This window comes from Limulus polyphemus, unplaced genomic scaffold (assembly GCF_000517525.1).
Source record: "Limulus polyphemus unplaced genomic scaffold, Limulus_polyphemus-2.1.2 Scaffold1751, whole genome shotgun sequence".
Taxonomy (NCBI): domain Eukaryota; kingdom Metazoa; phylum Arthropoda; class Merostomata; order Xiphosura; family Limulidae; genus Limulus; species Limulus polyphemus.
The window spans coordinates 30,910-51,353 of NW_013667361.1; the positions used below are offsets into that span (position 1 = coordinate 30,910).

At 34.0% G+C, this 20,444-nt stretch overlaps 2 protein-coding genes across 6 annotated transcripts in view; both read left to right on the top strand.

Annotated features, from left to right (window-relative positions):
- LOC106464824 (protein lin-52 homolog) overlaps positions 1-1,727 on the top strand; it is a 12,437-nt gene extending 10,710 nt beyond the window's left edge. For 3 of the 4 annotated variants that reach the window (XM_022392619.1, XM_022392618.1, XM_022392617.1), the window contains exon 6: positions 1,215-1,726. In XM_022392619.1, coding sequence (XP_022248327.1) covers positions 1,215-1,282 — 68 coding nt within the window. In that variant the 3' untranslated portion in view covers positions 1,283-1,726. Of the gene's footprint in view, positions 1-1,214 lie in introns of all 4 variants that reach the window. The other variant, XM_013924979.2, reaches the window with a different exon arrangement.
- A 10,159-nt stretch (positions 1,728-11,886) lies between these two features.
- Positions 11,887-20,444, top strand: part of LOC111087121 — a 17,009-nt gene continuing 8,451 nt past the window's right edge. The window contains exon 1 of one of the 2 annotated variants that reach the window (XM_022392620.1): positions 11,887-12,218. The gene's annotated coding sequence lies outside the window, so the exon portion shown is untranslated. The remainder of the gene's footprint in view (positions 12,219-20,444) is intronic. The other variant, XM_022392622.1, reaches the window with a different exon arrangement.

Here is a 20,444-nt window from a genome sequence, read left to right on the forward strand (position 1 = left end):
TGATAACTATCTGGACATTATAAAGATTTTGCTTGTGAAATTTGAAAATTTTCTGATGTATAAAAGTATTTTAAATCTTAAAATGAATATTAATTTGTATGTTGGATAGGCAACATATGAAAAGAAAGAAAATGCTTGAAGAAAACATTGCTTAACAAATCTTAAGACTTAATAAAAAAAATGTGATATTTTGCACATGAAAGCATTGTAATGTTTACTGATAATCTGCCAAATTTTGTTAACATACGCTTACTAATTTATAAGTTATAGTATGAAAACTATAACAAGCCCAAAGTGATTACGAGGCTGGTTCCCAAGGACTGAGCCCGTACTGAAAGAGTTAAAGCTCTACAAATAATTACATATTAATTATATATTTAAATAATCATAAGTACATAAGTATCAGAATGTCACAGTATGAACACATAAAATAGGTACCATTAGACTATGTCATATGTAATATATACAAAACCATTAACATCTGTATAATATGTAATATATTTATAATATTTGTCATAAATGAGGCTACTGTGTTATTTTGCTTTGTGACATTCTGACTGGACACCAGTACATCTTTTTTAAAGGCCCTGATGTGTAAGTATTTTTATTTGATAAATTAAGTACTGTTTATCTGTTGCTGATATGTGGAATAAAAAAGATCAACAGTATTATATAAGCACAATGAGTAGGTGTTTATAAAAGTTTATTAATTTCTGAAGCAAATTAAAGGTTTTAAATGAGCAAGCACGTTTTGCATGAGCATTTGTTCATTTTGTTCATTATAATTTCTGTGTTAAGATACATCTCAGTTTATGCAAAAAGTAGAATAGAGAGAGGTATTCCAATTCTGATATCAGAAAACTTGTTTGCTCTGTGTGTCCTTGTGCATTGTCACAAATTATTGCATTAAAAAAAGGGACTTTGGTCAATCACAAAAATATATTTGATAAATTCTAAATCATATTGGTAGAATAATTAAGATCGAAATAAAAATAAACAGATGAAGGATTTGGGAAAAAAATTTTTTTATATTGTTTAGGTTAAATATTTTTGTTTTTTGCACAACCATAAGCTGATTACACGACTTTAAACTTAAATTCGTTTTATTCATTATGTTTTAATGCAAGATATTTAAGGGAATCAGTACTAATAATTCAGATGTTTTAGCTTTTTATGAAATTAATTTTACAATGGGTAATTTTCTTTTATTTTAGCACGAGAGATGACTCGAGGAAGATTTCTTAACATCTTGGAACGAAAGAAACCCCAACGAAGAAAATAGGTTTTCTGTTTATTCTTTCTGAAACTTCATGCCATCATTACAATTTTAACATATCTAGTAAAGGTTTTTATGTATTGACTAAGGTTTTACTATTGTGTTTGATTTAAATTGAAACTAAAGAATGTTTTAAATACTTCAAAATTTCTTCACATGATACAATGTGTTATTTCTTTCTAACTGAATACAAAGTTTTGAAAAAAAATCTGGGTGTTCATTATTGTTTCTAATCCTTATTTACCATACTGTAAAGGTTGATACCTCTAGACAAGAAGTTAAAAAATCAAAGCTAAATTTAAAAATGACATTTAATTGTTATGAGTAAATGAAAGTTGTCATGTCGCTTGTGAAGTCTTCTGAAATTTGCAGTGCACATTGTATTGTTACTGGTACAGTTATCTCACAGACTCTTGAATCATTTTGATGTTTAGTAGTGTGTAAGGAAGAGTTTACTTTCTCCTTGGGAATAAATATTTGATTATAGATATATATATAATACATTGATATATATATATATATATATATTTGCTATCATCAAATATTTTTATAGGTTTTAATCTTTAGATAGAAACACCAGTTTGATGTCAGAGCATTTGTGTTGAACAGCTACATTTATTGAAAACTGTTGGGATATTAATGCTACAGTAACTCTTCCTTTTAATTAGTTATTTACAGTTTTGCAGCGTGCTTGATTATTTACGGGTAAAAGTATTCATAATACTGTAATGCTTAACCTTTTAAAGTAGCAGATAAACTTGTACAGTTATTGAAAAATGAGGATTCTATAGGGTGATTAAATTTAATATGATGAACAACTTTATAGTAGAAATATGTAATAAACAATTAAATCTGTGAAATTTTCGTTCATAGGAGAGGACCATTTTCAGACATGTTGTTAACCCCATACCTTGCCTGAAGTTGTCTATTTTTTTTGGCTGAAACTTGCAGTTTTTATTGCTTAAAAAACTTCCAACATGTTAAGTTTGTACAATGAAAGACTGAAAACAACTTGCATATCCATTTTGGAAATTAATGCAAGCTTAAAGAGATGTAATATTTTTTTGATACAAGGTTAAAACTTGAACATACTTCTAATTGCATATCTGAATTGTAAATAATACTACTAAAATTTCTATATGAACATTTCCAATAGTCCATGAACATCCAGTTTGATAATATTAACATAAACCCAACAATTTTATTTTGGTAACATCAGATTAGGTTTTCTCAGTACAAATGTTTTCCAATTTCATACAAAATACAATGATTAAAATTGTTAAACATTTGCTTAATTAGGTATAACACTGAAAATACTCAATAAAATAGATACAAGGACTATCAATTCACACTTATTTACCTTATGATCAAAAAGCATAGTAATTTTTATACGATTATTAACCCTCTTTATAAGTGTAAGTCAACAATTATTGAAATATATATTTGTTTTTGTTTATATATGATAAAATATTCCTGACCTTTCAAATTGGAATTGAATGTTTTCAGCAAAGTGAAGACCTCTGATACAATAATTAGCAAAATGTTTATTACCCAGTGTTTAAAACTCCGAAAATCAGTCCAAACACACTTTGTAACAGATATAGACACTGGCCCACTCAGTTGCACCAGTAAATACAGCTGTATGATACTTTAGAAATACAATGGTGGGTGTTTCTCATGGTGTGGTTCACTGAGTAAACATACTAGTTTTAATTGTTTTTTGTACAGCCGTGATAAGATAGAGAAAAATATTCCATGGTTTTGTACAAACAATTTAACTTAAACCTTAATAAACAAATACTTCTTTATCTAAGTGTTATAAATAATGTACGTAGTTTGATCATTTATAAAAAGTACTGTCATACTTTGCCTATTTCTTGAATTGAGGAGGAAGAGAGAGGACATAGTTTCCACTGTTAAAATAAATCAATTTTGTCCCACTTTTAACAAAATCAAGTGCATGGAACAACATTTCTATAGTGAGACTTCACTGACTGACTTAGCATTAATGGAAGCGCGTGTGTACAGTTACAGTCGTTACAGACTTCCCTGTACCAAATTTAAGACTCATCCACACTGTATGCGAACAAAAGCGAAGTCTCCAATGTCAATCTACACCAGACGCGAATTGTAAACATTCAAAAGACTGGAAATAAATACAAGACCCAGCTCAGGCATTCCTATTGGACATACTAGAGATGGGCTGGACCATAACAAAACAAGTTGTGTTTTGATAACAAGAGCTCTGATCTCCACAATAGTAGTAGCCTATAGTTGAACTGATATTTTCAACAAGCTAAAACTAAAGTATTATTGTTAGAATATACGTATATATACAACTCACTGCAATCTCAATTGCGTTTCTTTACAAATTCCTTCTTTGATTCATTTTGTTAGTTAACTTTTAAAGTATTTTAAAGTTCAACATTATGTCTCAGCAGAGAGAGAGATACACTTTTTTCTATTGTTTCTTCTTTCTTTCTTTTTCTTCCAAATACTTTCCAACGGAACAAAACTTGTTAGGGTTATACCTTGGTCCAATACGCCCAGATAATTTTTTCCTTTTTTTTTTATTTAGGCCTTTTTAAGGATTTTATGTAGTGAAATAACAAACATCCCAAAAATGTATATTTTGGCCTCATGTGCTGTCATAATTACAGCAATCCAAATGAAAATTAACACAAATATAATTTTTATACGTCTAACACTGACACAAAAAAACTTGTCGTTACCTATTTTAAATCTTTTTTTTTTTTCTTTTAGTATAATTTTGGTACAAAATACTTTTCTATAGGTCCAACACATTGATAAACAAAAATGGTGGGCTTACCCACTTCTAGTAATTATAGTAGTGTCAAGATGCTACAAAAGCATAATTTTAGGGTTTTTTGACAATTATTTCGCGAATTTACAAGGGATTTGGTACAAAGGTACTTTTATTTTACAGGTCTCAAAAAGAGAGAGAGACAATTTTCTATTTTTCTGTATTTTCCACTGTTTTTCTGGTGTCAAAATGGGTTATATTTAGATCGCGTGGCGGAGACATGTTGCATTCGTCGCAAATATTTGCCTGTTTAATTATTATGTTATTATTATAGTCTGTGCTATGTTGATTGGTCAGAGAGACGGCTTCTATTTTAGCGAAGTGACATTGTCTACTGCTGGTGTGGATACATTTGACTGTAGTACTTCTAAATTATTCGCTCGCAGCCAGTGTAGATGAGCCTTTATATCTATCAACCATTGGTAAAATTGGTTTCTAGTTTGCTCATAATGTTCCACGATCTAATTAGTAACTGATAAATGAATTAATAAAATTCATAGTATGTTTATACGTGTGATAGTTCCACTACAATGTACACTTGTTTCATTATATTTGTGGAGTTCTCTTGTTAAATAGTTACAAATCGTACAGTGACTTTACCATTTTCCTGAACGGTTTAACACGGGAAGAGTTGCAGGTTTCATTTGGCAGGTAAAATAAGCAATGAAACATTATTTCAATTGTTTATTTAGCCTAATGACAATTGAAGATCGTATTGAGTCTCGATAAAGCATTGCTTTCGTTTTTGTATTAGTAATACGAAAGTTAGCTTTATTAGTCTCGAGTTGTTCTGAACAACAAAAAAGTCTGATAAGCCTTGTCAAGATAGTGTGATTCACCAAATGTTTTGTTGATCTTTGTCCTATCAGTGGAACCATGTGTTTGTTTCAAACATGACGTGTCGTTAGTCTTATTATTATTATTTTTTGCAGGTATTCAGTTATCATATGTCAGTCACGTGATCAATTGATAATTGAAAATCTATAAGTGGCGTCGTATACTGCTAAGTGAGCGTTATATTTTCATAAAACACAAAATGTATGTTTTTTGTCTTCCAGAATCTGATCTGAAGCATTAACCATTCCGGCATTCAATAAAATAATTTAATTAAAGTGTTATCTATTCAACTTTAGAAGTTGACTATGTTAATTTGAATAGAATGTAAGGAAATTCATATTAAAGTGAAACCGAAGGTACTTGGGATAATGGTCCTGTACGTCAGAAACCAACAGGTTCAGTTCACCTACGGCAGGAATTAATTAGCGGGAGATAATGAGTCTAGAAGCTCAGCGAAGGTTGTAGCTAATACGTTTTACGTGTGGTGTTGTGATAATTTATTTATATAGGACCTCAAGAACATGTTATTAATGTATTCAACCAACAAGCCAGTGGCACAGCGGTATGTCTGCGGACTTACAACGCTAGAATCCGGGTTTCGATACCCGTGGTGGGCAGAGCACATATAGCCCATTGTGTAGCTTAGTGCTTAATTACAAACAATCAACCAACAACTATATAATACACTTTACCACTATATGTCTTATTCTTTTGCTTTGCCATTGCCAGGGTTACCGATGATGGGGGGTGGGGTATTGAAGTTCGTGCAAACCTACTCGAGGGCTATCTGCGCTAGCCGTCCCTAATTTTGAACTGGTAACTAGAGGGAAGGCAACTAGTCAGTAGCGCCCACCGATGAGTGTTGGGCTACTCTTTAGCAACGAATAGTTTAATTGGCCGTCACATTATAAGGCACCCACAGCTGACAGGATGAGCATGTTCGGCGATAGATTTCTATCCCGCAACCCACAGATTGCTAGTCATGCCAACTCTGTAGAAGAGCTAAAGAAGCTCAGCGAGAGATGATAAGGAGTTAATAACACATAGTTATCTGTGATTTGAGTCGATGACAGAAATATTATATCTTGATCTGTATTTAATAGTTAATTCATGAAAAAGGTTTAGCAGCTGTAAGAAACAGATACTGATTTCGAGACATAACTTGAGATGGACGTTTGTAGAGGACGCCACGTTATTGATGTTTGAATGTATAGGTAGAAATTACATCCAGCTGCTTTTCGAAACTCTACTTAGAAAATCCAAATCTCAAGTTTCTTATTAACAAACTGTGAGAGTGCTGAACAAATAACCTTATGTTTGATATCAATGATATCTTGAAGATTTTAATATTGGCAAATTCCCTTAAATATTAATTTTTGCTCCCAGTAACTCGATGATTTGTCAGAGACGTAAACTCGAAGTTATGTTCATGCTTTGGATACCAACAGATACTAAACTTTGTACAGCCAAATCTGGTTTCTAGAAGAAAACAAAAACAAAATAGTCTGCAATACAAGCATCTGTGTATAATACACGATATGAAAGTTACTTTTCGTGCCGTAGTGTTTTAAGTTATTAATTAAAACATGAACTTCCCCTGGCTGTATATAATTAAAATAATGTTTTTTTTATAACAAGTTATTCATGGTTTTGTCCAGAGGTCGATGTTATTCAGGTTGCATTGTTTTGATGTTCTAAGTTGAGGTATTCGGCAGCAAGGTGTAAGTGAAAGACCCTTTTAAGACAAGCACGTGAAGGGGTGATTTGTTTGGACTTTAGAAATTGAAATTATTTGTATATAAAAGTAAGTACATAAAAAAAAAAACGTTATGCAGTCCTAGTTGCGCTTTAAAAAGTTTGATGAATATAGAATTAGTTGACAATACTTTTATTAACATATTTCACTTAACTTCTAGTAGTTCATAGCGAAACTCTGTACGTTGTAGGCATACCACACAATTAATAACTATTGATTGTTAAATTAATACGCAATCATAACATGTTCTATTGGTGGAAAGTAGCCAGGTTTATTTAATAGATAATTTAGGTAATTAGGGCAGTTTTTGTTTTCGTTGACGACAGAGTGTTAGTATAATTTCTTACAGACAAACACTTTTTAGGACGTTCACATCCACATATTTAGAACATTATGTGTTTGCAAATTAGACAGATCATGAGATGCGTCAAGTAATATAAATATAAATGAAATATTATTGCTTAATTCCCATATGTAGATATAATCGTAATATAGTTAATACACATGAGGGCCCGGCATGGCCAGGTGGCTAGGGCGCTCGTCTCGCAATCTGAGGGTAGCGAGTTCGAATCCCGTCACACTAAACATGCTCGCCCTTTCAGCCGTGGGGGCGTTATAAAGTGACGGTCAATCCCACTATTCGTTGGTAAAAGAGTAGCCCAAGAGTTGGCGGTGGGTAGTGATGACTAGCTGCCTTCCCTCTAGTCTTACACTGCTAAATTAGGGACGGCTAGCGCAGATAACCCTCGTGTAGCTTAGCGCGAAATTCAAAACAAACAATAATACACATGAGAATTGGTAAGAGTAAGGATTTCTTTGTGGTTGGAAGAGGTGTGACAGTGGGTGCTTATGTACACGAGTGTTGTTATCGTTGTTCCTTGACCAACTGCTCAAAGACATCTGGTGTCATTATCTATCAACAATGACATTCGAAAGAGAATATGTTTGTCACTAGAAAAAATTAGTTACAAACTACTGGTGATAGACCAAAGAAAAAGTGCAACAGACACAAAATTTGCCCTAGTTAAAGGATTCCTTTAACAGTGGTAAGGATTCGACTGTTTCCAACCACGTGAAGAACAATGAAATATAGCCACAGAGCAGCCGACAGTCAATACAAAGAAAAAATCTATTTTGGATGTAAAAAAATCAATATGACTTCTGTGGTGCTTAATGTCAATATGGACAGAGTGATTGGAATCGTGTGACGTAAGCTGGTAATTCACGTTTCACTAATTTCAGTACTGTAGTATTACAAAAACACGGAGATTACCACGAAACATTTTAGTTTGCTTGTAATCTTCCGATAGAATAAACATAATAGCATAGCGACCTTTTCATGGTAAAAGTTGGGTACTTTGATTCACATGGAAGTACAAATTACATTGAGAATGGATCTGAAGATTGTTACCAGCCATTTCCACCTCATTGTGTTGTATTTTTAATTTTATGGTTAAGGGCTCTTTCAAGACAACGATCGTATTGTTTGAAATTGGTTTGAAAAACACAATAGTTACTTCATTTGTCTTCCTTGGCTAACACGACCACTAAGTTTAGTGATTCACTTGAACAAGCATTCACCACGGCAGTCCTCTTCTGTTACTTTTGAGTCACTGATAGACATTCTTCTTCGAAGAAAGGGTTACAATCAAGTAAAATACATTCCAATATCTTACGAAATCTCGACTGCGACGAAAATTCATTTAGTCTTATGTCAGGTGTTGAGAAAAGGAGAGTAGGGGTCTTAATGAGGGTGACCAGTGACAGTTGTATTATATTAGCATGAAATATTCACTGTGAGATTCAAAGGTCCTCCTCGTGGTTGACAAAGATCCTAATGTACTGAAGAGGCTCCTTCATTATTTTCCTATTTGTATAGCTACTCCAAGGGGTATTTCCCGAAAACAAACCCCATTAGAACATCACTTTTGGTACCCGAGCACATGTTTCACGTTTGGACACGCTAGCTTATAGGTGGGGTATGGAAATAATTTCAAACATGGCGGCCCCAGGAACGTAAAAAAACAATGTCAGATTCTGATTCAGAATCCATCAAGCCAAAGTAACCTTCAGGGTGCATTTTTACCCTCCTTGGTCGGGGGCTTCATATATAGATAAGGAGACCTCCCTGGCCACCTGAATCCACCTGCTAAGTTTGGTCGTGCTAGCTCCAAAACTATGGGAGGAGTTGACGAACAAGCAAATTCACAACGTGAAATGATATAGGATGCTTATCATTTACTCGAATAGGAAATACAACTAGTAATAATCCTCAACAGTGTCAAAGTGTTTCAGTAAGTTCAGCGTTGTAAATTATGCACCTTTTTAAGTCCAATCTTTCAGATTATTGTTTTTAATGGCATTATCAGCAGTAGCTGACAGGATAAAAAGAAAAACATTTGTGCCAGCTAAAAAAAAGTACGGGTTTAAATTACTGAGAATATCATATATTTTTAAAAACTTTTAAACCTTGTATTTGCACCAGTACGAGTGTTTAATACAGATAATAAAAAGGTTTTACACCATGTCTTGTGATGCCGGAAGAGTGACTTAATAGTGTACTGATGCTTACCGTTGTCTGTCTGTTGTTTTTTTGATATATCAAAACCACATTGATATATTTGTTGTGTAAACCACGAGGAATTGAACCCCATAAAAGATAAATTAAGAAGCTATAATTACTTTCTGTGTAGAAATTTATACTTTCTTCCCTTTCCGCACCGAACCGCTCCCTAGTGGCACAGCGGTATGTCTGCGGACTTAAAACGCTAGAATCCGAGTTTCGATACCCATGGTGGGCAGAGCACAAATAGCCCATTGTGTTGCTTTGTGCTCAACTTCAAACAAGCTTTCCGCACCACATCGGTGTCATCAGCGTGCTATCAGCACATTTTCTGTACATAAGTTCTTAAGTATTAATTCAAACACTGAATAAAACAGGGGATTTCTTACAACCATGCCAGTCTGTTCTACAAGGTTTTTTTATCGATTCGTTGCATTTTTTTTTATTGATGTGTCACACTGACTGTACATTAATTAAGAACTCTAGGGCTATACTTGAACTTGAAATTCGTGAACTCACTGAATACGTTAAACTTTAAATATTACATGTAATAACGTATATAAGCTCATAAAACAAATATTAATACATTTTATTATCTTATGTAAGTTATAAAACAGTTTCCATTAACATTATAGGCGCCCCCTAGTGGCACAGCGGTATGTCTGCGGACTTACAACACTAGAAAACGGGTTTCGATACCCGTGGTGGACAGAGCACAGATAGCCCTTTGTGTAGCTTTGTGCTTAACTACAAACATTATAGGCATTTTCTTTAGCAGTTGTCGCGGCCCGATGTGCCAGTTTAGTTTTGTCGCTGGACTCGGGTGATCACGCTTCAACCTAAGTAGCTTTGAAATTTTCTTAATTCTTACTGTGATTAGCTACAAAGACAATAGGGCTAACAATTGATTCGATAATAAATAATTTAATAACCCAGATGCGCGTCATACTGATAGTTTCCAGATTCGATATGGATGTTATGATGAATATCTGTGTTATAAACGGAAGAATTCAAGGACAAAGAATTTGTATTTATTAGTTAACACTTAAGAAGATTCTAACGAGGACAATTCGTGTGTGGAAAAGTATGTGGTTCATTGTTATATATTGTGTGACGAATGTATTAGTGGCTAATAAAAACAGAAAAAAAATGACCTATTTTTCAATACTAAACGCTTTCACACACACACACATGCATTGCATTCATAACTTTTCTAAAATATAAACCTTAATAAATGTCTTTCGAAACAGTCGTTTGGTGGCTTATAAGGCTACAATTCGGAGTACAATCCCTAAGATGAGCATAGTAGATATACAGATAGATCATTATGTTGATTTGTTTAATTGATAAAGTATGCATTGCTTATATTTCTCACTAGTTCAGTGTGAATTGTGAACTGGGAAAGTATACATTGCTTATATTTCTCACTAGTTCAGTGTGAATTGTGAACTGGGAAAGTACACATTGCTTATATTTCTCACTAGTTCAGTGTGAATTGTGAAAGTATACGTTGCTTATATTTCTCCCTAGTTCAGTGTGAAATGCCCCCCAGTGGCACAGCGGCATGTCTGCGGACTTACAACGCTAGAAACCGGGTTTCGATACCCGTGGTGGGCAGAGCACAGATAGCCCTTGTGTAGCTTTGTGCATAATTAAAAACAAGAAAACAAAACAAAAAAAAAACAAACAGTGTGAAATGGGAAAGTATGCGTTGCTTATATTTCTCCCTAGTTCAGTGTGAATTGTGAACTAGGAAAGTATACGTTGCTTATATTTCTCACTAGTTCAGTGTGAAATGGGAAAGTATGCGTTGCTTATATTTCTCCCTAGTTCAGTGTGAATTGTGAACTAGGAAAGTATACGTTGCTTATATTTCTCCCTAGTTCAGTGTGAATTGTGAACTAGGAAAGTATACATTGCTTATATTTCTCACTAGTTCAGTGGGAACTGAGAAAGCACCCCACTTTCCTGCAGCTTGACAAGTTATACAGCATAGCTTATTGCTGTTGTTCTATTACATTCAAGAAATTCATTCTACTTACACGTACGCGTCTTCTATGTAACTACATATTTGTATATAAATGCTGTTGATTTTATTACAAGAAAAAATACTTGAAGGTTGAGTTTGCAGTATAGTGCGTATCGTAATGTTTTGGGTTTTATCGAAATATTCAATCAAACTATGGAGTATACTATTATTTTACAGAGATTTCTAAGTTAAATCTAATTTGACGAATTGTGTTACACCTATTATCACGCATTGTGCTATAATATCTATTTTAACAGATGATGTGATAAACTGGGCTACAATATCTATTTTAACAGCTGATCTGATAAACTGGGCTACAATATTTGTTTTAATAGCTGATCTGATAAACTGGGCTACAATATTTGTTTTAATATGTAATGTGACGAACTGGATTACAATATGTGTTTTAATAGCTAATGTGACGAACAGTGCAGCGTATGCTATTGCTTTATTTATTGTAAGATACATTATAATCGGTAAATCTTTTGATCACTTTCATTATTTTTAGGATTATTGTAAACAACGCATACTTTTTCTACGTATTGCGAGAGATCTGACTTTCGTATATCTTTATAATAACAAGCTACGTAGCTAAGGTGTAAACTAGTTGTAGATAATAAACAACTAGGACTTGTCACGTGTGAATCTCGCAGGTTAAACAGTAATAAAACTGCCTTGATTTATTCTGGAATTTTGCGATTGGTCGTCACCGTTGGCAACTCGTAACTGCGCTGTACGGCTAGGTTACATCAGCGTGTTCTGATAAAGCACTGTCATCGGAAGAAGGACCAAGTACATGTGTATATTTCGTGTGGACACTCAACGACTGTCACTTCTCGACTGGCTAAAATAAGGGTCGTTTCATGTAGTACTGACTTTACAGGTGGTTATACGGAATGAACTACACAGAGAGATATTCTAACTGAAGGTCAGGTTAGTTATATTTAATAAAATAACTTGGTGTCTCATGCATAATTTAAAATAAAAGCAATACAAAACAGTGCGGTTTAAACTGTACCTAACAAAAACAATTGTGACACTATATCAAAAATAATGAGACACCAAGTTATTTAATATTGTGTTTTTGGATATTACTGTTTATTAGAAATATTTAACAAATTTGTTAATGTATATGTTTATATATATTTCAATATATGTTAAAAAAAGAGAAGATACTGTATTTAAATTTGGGTTATAAATACGAACGTTCTTAACTCTTTTAATTTTATATTCTTAACGTTAAACAGTTTTTTTGTCATTAACAAGAACTCGAGATCAGGATGTTTTTGCAAAATTCAGTTATATTTAATCGTAAAGCTGCACAATGGACTAGTTAGTTGCGCTGTGTCTCGAGTAGAAACTTACCAGTGAGCCACTAGTGGCAGAAATATTTGGTTTTCAATTTGTTTTCGGTGAAGGGGTGAAATGAGTTAACATATTGTAGAAATAAACTACACTGGTTACAAAATAAAACAGTTTAAGTTTAGTAGGGAGAGATTACGATTAAAATATTTGTCTAATGTTTGTGTTCTGTTCATCTGAACGACACGTTATTTACAGAATGATCATGTCCGAGATCCCTATGGTTCAGGAACCGGTTGTCATTAATTTTGAACAACAGACTAGAAGAAAGGCGAATACTTTGCATATCCTGCCTCCAGAAGCAGCTAAGCGAAACTAACTGTCACATTTACAACGCAACTATAACTGAAAGTGCGAAACGTGTGTGGTAGCGCAACGTCTCGAACTTGAGACCCTCGGATCCCCAGTCCGATACGCTAATCACTCGGCCACGCCTGGACCCTGCTTGCTGTTAGTTCTTCTAGAAACCATGGTCTTAATGTTATATCTGTTGTGAAGGAATTAGAATATTTTTATCACAATAAAATTATGAGCAATCAATCAATCTCTTTAAAAATTTCACCAAGTTAATCTGAGCGGTTAGTGTAGAAATAAAATATTGAAAACCTTAACGGAAATAGTGACAAAACAAAAACAAAATATAAAAGTGGACAAATGTATTTTATTGGTTGTTACACTTTTTTCTTCGAGAAGATGACACCAGAATATTTTATATGACTTTAACGATTAAAAAAATAAGAAAATTGTTAGGTATTTAGGAAAATTCAAAAGCAATCGTCATAAAACAGCGCCATCTTGTGGGTATTATTATTATAAAATGGATAAAAATTCATCTGCAATAAAAATTACTCTTGCATATCAGATGTTCGTGTTCTCTCTCCACCTATCTACATTGAAACATATATTAATGATTTTTAATGGATTCTTTATGGGGTGTTAAATTGAATAGTTTATTATTTGCCAAAATAATCAGGAACATATTATTTAAATGCATAATTAGTGTCCAACTCTGTAGTTTATTCTTATCAATGTTCGAATACCTTCAGTAAACCGTAGGCATAGATGCATTTCTGGCTTTCTGTTTGTTGTTTTGTTTTCACAAAAAATATCTGTATTTCATCTTCTGTATCATTCCCCTACTTAAAAAAAACAACAACCTCTGATAATATGTATATTGACGTACTATCCAAATACAGCACACTGGGCCGATATGATAAGAAACTAAATGAATAACATGTCGAAACAACTAGAAACAAACACGAGTTTTTGTTCAATGTGTGATTTTTTTTCATATTTCGAAAATTATTCTGCTGAAGGTACTAATGAAAACAGCTGTATATAATTACTGTCACCCTGCAGGGTTATGTTACTGGGTGCTGTTGAAGCTGTAATGAAAACAGCTGTATATAATTACTGTCACCCTGCAGGGTTATGTTACTGGTGCTGTTGAATTATTGCCACCCTGTAGGGTTATGGTACTGGGTGTTGTTGGAGCTTTAATGAAAACAGCTGTATATAATTATTGTCACTCTACAGAGTTATGTTACTGGGTGCTGTTGAAGCTTTAATGAAAACATAGCTCTTGCACTACTAGCTCTGATGAAGCCTCAATGCGGGGAGGGGGGGGGGACGTTGGCTGAAATAAAAACTATTATTATTAACTGGAGAGTAAAGGTTGTTTGTTTTTCTAACTTCATTTCCAAAATTTATAAATCCTTCCAGCATGTACTACAAATTTGTGAATACGTATAATTGTTACAGTGCCGGGTGATGGTATTGAAATGTACAGTTCTTCCAGTATAACAGTTAATATAACAAATTTTCACCTATGTAGAACCTTGTTGATAGCAAAGAAACATAAATAATTCTATGCACTGTTAATGCCAACTAATCAAAACGAGTCCAATTTTTTATACCTATTCATGGAAACTTCAACCTCTCAACTGGCTTTAACACAGAAGTTTTGAAAATAATTATCTTAGTAATATATCATTCCATTGAATTATCAGAAATATGAATACCAGAAACTTAAAAACTAGCTGAAAGTTGTTTGTATTGATTGGTCTTGCAGCATTTAGTTGCGTGAAGTACGCCAATATTCTTAGACTATAGCCTAATGTGTCAATTCTTATCTTGAGGTTTAGAGATGTGGGTAACGTTTGAAGTCGCCAACAAGCAGAATATAGCATATTGTGATATTAAGATCGAGGTGTGATATAGTATTGAAATGTCAAAGACATAGAATATGGTAATTTAAATGCTAGAGGCAACTGGATTTGTAAGTCTGATCAGCTCCTCATACACACTTAGGATATACAGCAAAGTCAGAAACCCCTGGGGTTCAACCATAGTCCCTGTTTTTGAGCTATTGACAAGAGGGAAGACAGTCAGCCATCAGTGCTCGCTGTTACAACGTCCTTGAATAGAATAGCGTGATTAACTGTCACTTTTATAATAGGCCCACTTTTGAAATGACGGAGTGCCATCACAACTCGAATCCCAGACCCTATGACCCTCATGCTGGAGCTTCAAGATGTGATACTGAATTAGTGACAGGTGTAAAATGTGTTATTGATATACTAGAGGTAGAAAAGGTGGCACCAAGCTGATAACAGGTGTAAAATGTGTTACTGATATACTAGAGGTACAAAAGGTGGCAAAAGATGACACGTGTAAAATGTGTTATTGATATGCTATAGAAGTACAATATGCACTATTGAACTGGTGACAGGTGTAAAATGTGTTATTGATATACTAGAGGTACAAAAGGTCGCACTGAACTGGTGACAGGTGTAAAATGTGGATCTTAGATAATATGAAACTAAAATGTAATATGAGATTGTTAACAGAGATGAAGAATGTGATCTTGACATGCCAGAGGCCTAATATGGGGTTATTAAAATTCGTAAATTCTAGCATATGGTATTACAGCACCAGAATTCTAGCATGTGGTATTACAGCACCATAGGTGTAGAATGGCACTGGCATATCAAAGATCAGTGTTTTAGAAAGTGTTTATTTTATAGACGAATAGTCAGATGGTGTGAATGACAATGTTAGTTTCTCCTGACACAAAGTTTGGCTTGTTCTACCTCCGATTTTATATTAAAGAGCAGAATTCTGAATACATGAATTAGTGAATAAAGTGACGTCATCACTATGTTAGAGTACGTGTTAAAATCACAATATGATAGTATCTCTTTGCAATTTGTTGTTGAAAATAAATATTTACTACTTAGTACAATACAAGGGTTAAACGATGTTCCAGTCCCCTGTTGCTTTGGAACTACTTCCTCCATTATCAATCCTGCTCAGTCTTATTGTACTATTGTCCACAGTTTCCCCTGTAACAAGCTTCAGTTCTTCTCAGTCTGGTTGTACTATTTTCCACAGTTTCCCCTGTAACAAGCTTCAGTCCTTCTCAGTCTGGTTGTACTATTGTCCACAGTTTCCCGTGTTACAAGCTTCAGTTCTTCTCAGTCTGGTTGTACCATTGTCCACAGTGTTCCCTGTTACAAGCTTCAGTCCTTCTCAGTCTGTTTGTACTATTGTCCACAGTGTTCCCTGTTACAAGCTTCAGTCCTTCTCAGTCTTATTGTACTATTGTCCACAGTTTCCCCTGTAACAAGCTTCAGTTCTTCTCAGTCTGGTTGTACTATTGTCCACAGTTTCCCCTGTAACAAGTTTCAGTCCTGCTCAGTCTGTTTGTAATATTGTCCACAGTTTTCCCTGTAACAAGCTTCTGCGAAGGACAGCGATATATATCTTAGTCTAGACATTTTGAAAAATTTTCCGCAGACCCCACTCTCCATTTACTATACAATCACATCGACTTCCATTCCACGTTTTAATAACTCATACGCACGAAAGTTAGCAGGAACAGCATCAAGGACTTGTGCAAGTATGTGGTCAAATACGATTGATACGATCTCAGTTTCTTCGGTTATCTTTATTATGATTTCTAGATATGGGTAGTAAAATGTGCATTTTAGCCACTCAACTTTAATTTTTTTTTTTTTATTTTGTAAGTAGCAACAGAAGGTAGTCCAATTCCATTGCAATGGCACTTTGTGTCAGAGAGTGCTCTTTTTTAAACTTAACCTTCACTTTGTGGACGAGAGCGTTACTCTTGATTGGCCTGTAGGGTGTGCTTTCGTACCCCCCTGCTTTTCTAACTTCCAGCTCAGTGATTTTCTGATACCACGAAGATGCCTCTCTTTATCGAAATATCGTGTCTTAAGGTGGTAATACATTATCGAATGGTCGACAGTTCACCTTGAGTCAAATATATAGGTGCTAAATAGTCGCTACAACGTTGCTTTAGCGTTGAAAATCGTTCATAGACAGTGCAATTAACCCGCTATATTTAGCGGTGAAAGTACAGAAAGAAACCACTTAACAACTTGAAAACAAACGTGGATATCTAATTAATGTCAGAATAATAGGGTTTATATTATATATATGTATATATTTAAAGCAAACGAGGTGAAACACTCTCCAAATTAAAACAAATTTAGTGACGGAATGATAATAAATAATGCATGTATTTTCGAAATAATATGTCGGATACAAATTTTCCGACAGAAACTCAGTTTTATAAGAAAAATTAAAAAGTATGGTAACCACAAAAATATCTTACCTCATTTTTTCCAGCTTGTAAGAAAATAACAATAATTAGGCACAACAGAAAATACGTGATCAAAAGATCTTCTAATCAAGAACATAAGTTTTAACTGTAAAGAAGTAAAAAAGGAAAAGGAAATATTTAATCCTTCACCGATAAAACTTGTGTACTTGAGAATAATCACACCAGTGATCGAAACGTCGTGCCTGTTCTAAAACTAATCTTTCTTACTGTAAAAGCTGTAACTTGTAATATAATAATATAATAGAATGTACGATAAAACGTGCGGCAGACATTTGTTTACATAATACTATAAAGAGAAAACATTACAGAGAAATTCTTAGAGATAAGTATGAACTTCTGTATCTTAAGAAAAAAATATCATTGATGACAATAGTAATAAAAAACAAAAACCACTGAGTATCTAGAATTAGATTAATGACAATAGAGAGGACTTGATGTTATTATTTAGTGTTGGTTGATCATTGATAATGGAGAGGCTTTCTTTAGTAAAGAGTTCGTAATCTGTGGCTCCCGAACTGAAAATTTTAAAGTTTTCTAGATATATGGGGTGGTTGTTATTCACATTGTGCAATCGGATACAAGACTCGGATGAATTAATTAGCTTATATCTGCTTCTTGCTGACATTCCTGTGTGCTCGTGTGCAAGGTACTACAAGTGTATTTATATACGGCCCCCAAGTGCAAAGAGATGGGAAAAATGCCTTTTGTTTTAGACAAGTTTTGAATTTTAAATGTTGATTTAAATACTAAACGTAGCTCAATTTACAAGTAGCATGTCTTATTTCTTGTATTCTGGATTAAAATTTAAAACTTTGCCCATGAAAAAAAGTGATAAGAACTAGTGGATATTTTAAGACAGTGTGTGACTTCTTGGGAGTTTCTATTATATTTATTGAGAATGTTCGTGGAATAGAGTATAAGAAATTAATATTTATTGTAAAACTTCCTTTTCTGTCTGATGAATCAGTTACATATATATATTAAATATATATACAGGGGGTTGAGTACATTATATTAAGACAATTTTGGAGATTCACCATGTGGTTTGACGACAGTGGATCTTGACAGTCATTCTGTGTTGAGTGTTCCATTATAAAAGGCCCCATGGTAAGGTTTTAATGTCCAAAGTATACCACTTATCCCTAAAGGATTTCCATAATTCGTTTAGTGTACGAGAATAACGGTTTCCCACCCCCATTTCAAAAGTTTGATCGCACAGAAATCTGCTGTGTCCGGCGATTTGGATTAGCGTGAATACCCGTTACATTCTTCACCTGGTTGAGGAACAAATATGACGTGAAAGAAAATCGTGAACATGTGATTTGTGTTGCTTTTCCAGGCGGGGATCCTTCGTAATTGTGCTTGGTACTGTTGCCTGTTTTTTTGTTTGTTTTTTACAGTTCCGAACTTTGCTTATCACTGCTGGGGTACAACTTGTTGCAGGTCTCTTTCTAAATTAACCCTGGGTTCCCAAGATGATATATATTCTGTTGTTTTCCAAAGTCATAAACTACAAAGGGTATCTCCGTCTTGGAAATTCTAAATCCCCGAACTGAATGTCTCGTTTATGATCTGAGTGTATGAATATTTTGCGTAGGAAAAAACTGTTAGATACACATCCCAAATAAAACTCAAGATGTTTTGATTACAAAGAAACGATAGAAGTTGTACAGTTTATAAGTTAAAGCTTTGTTAATTGGAGCTAAGTCTGAGATTCTTAAACCAAAACTTCGGTTTAATAAAACAAAATGTAATTTTGCTACAAAATGTGTTGAAGTATGTAGTTAATATTCAAAAACTGGATTACAGCTTCTAATTGTTGGGTGTGGTTTAATAGTTATCGTGCTAAATTGGAAATCTGAAGGTTGCTGCAAAAATGCACTTCGCACTATGGGGCCGTGGGTGGGGCGCGTTGTGACGGTAAAATCAAACTACTACTTTAGAGTAGTCCAAGAGTTGACGGTAGGTACTGTTGACTAGATTGTCTTCTTTTTAGCACCCAGTGGTAGAGCAGTATGTCTGCAGACTTCTACTGCTAGAAACTGGGGTTCGATACCGGTGGTGGGCACACCACAAATAGGAACTTTGTGTAGCTTTGTGCTTAATAACAAACAATAACAACAACCTTCCCTTTAGTCTAACAGTTCAAACTGTGTAACTTTGTGCACATTTTCGAAACAAACAAATTGTAATGAATCAACGGTACACGCCAAACAATACAAGGTGAAATTTACTTAGTGATTTTAATACTGCATAGTAACGTAGAAATTCAGTAAGAAACCAAAGCTTATCATCAAAATGTGTGGGATTCATTTAAAACCAAAGTTCATAACTGGCAATTTTTAGGGCAGATAACTGTGAATCATATTTAGTAGTTTCAGTTTTCTCTGCACTCGGGTATGAATTATCTCTTAGTAGTCAAATGGAGACAGATATCTAGATAAGGACGGTGACACGTGTATTCCAGGGTTTTTACCTTTGATATATGCTTTAAATATGCAATGATTTCATTATTAAAACATCGATTAGTGCGAAATCAAACGTTCTAAACAGAGAATAAAAATGTCATATACTTTGTAGTTTATTTAAACTTTGACCTAGAAACATTAGAAACGGTATTTTCAGAAAGTTATGTCTATTTTTATTTCAAATATGAAATCATATAGTCGACGGAAAAAAGGGATTTGAACATCAACTGGGATATGTCGTGGTTAGATAATTCCAATTTCAGACAAGACGAACAATATGAATATGTAATTAATTCCAGTTTCATACGAGACGTGTGGTTTGGAAATGTAACACTTATGTTATGTAAACAATTCTACGTTTAACCTTTATATATATGAACTCTTATTGGACACAAGTTTCTACCCGAGGACCTTATGTACTCATATGTATTAACCCTATAGAATACAAGTTTCTACCCCAGGACCTTATATACTCATATGTATTAACCCTATAGAATACAAGTTTCTACCCCAGGACCTTATATACTCATATGTATCAACCATATAGAATACAAGTTTCTACCCCAGGACCTTATGTACTCATATGTATTAACCCTATAGAATACAAGTTTCTACCCCAGGACGTTATGTACTCATATGTATTAACCCTATAGAATACAAGTTTCTACCCCAGGACCTTAT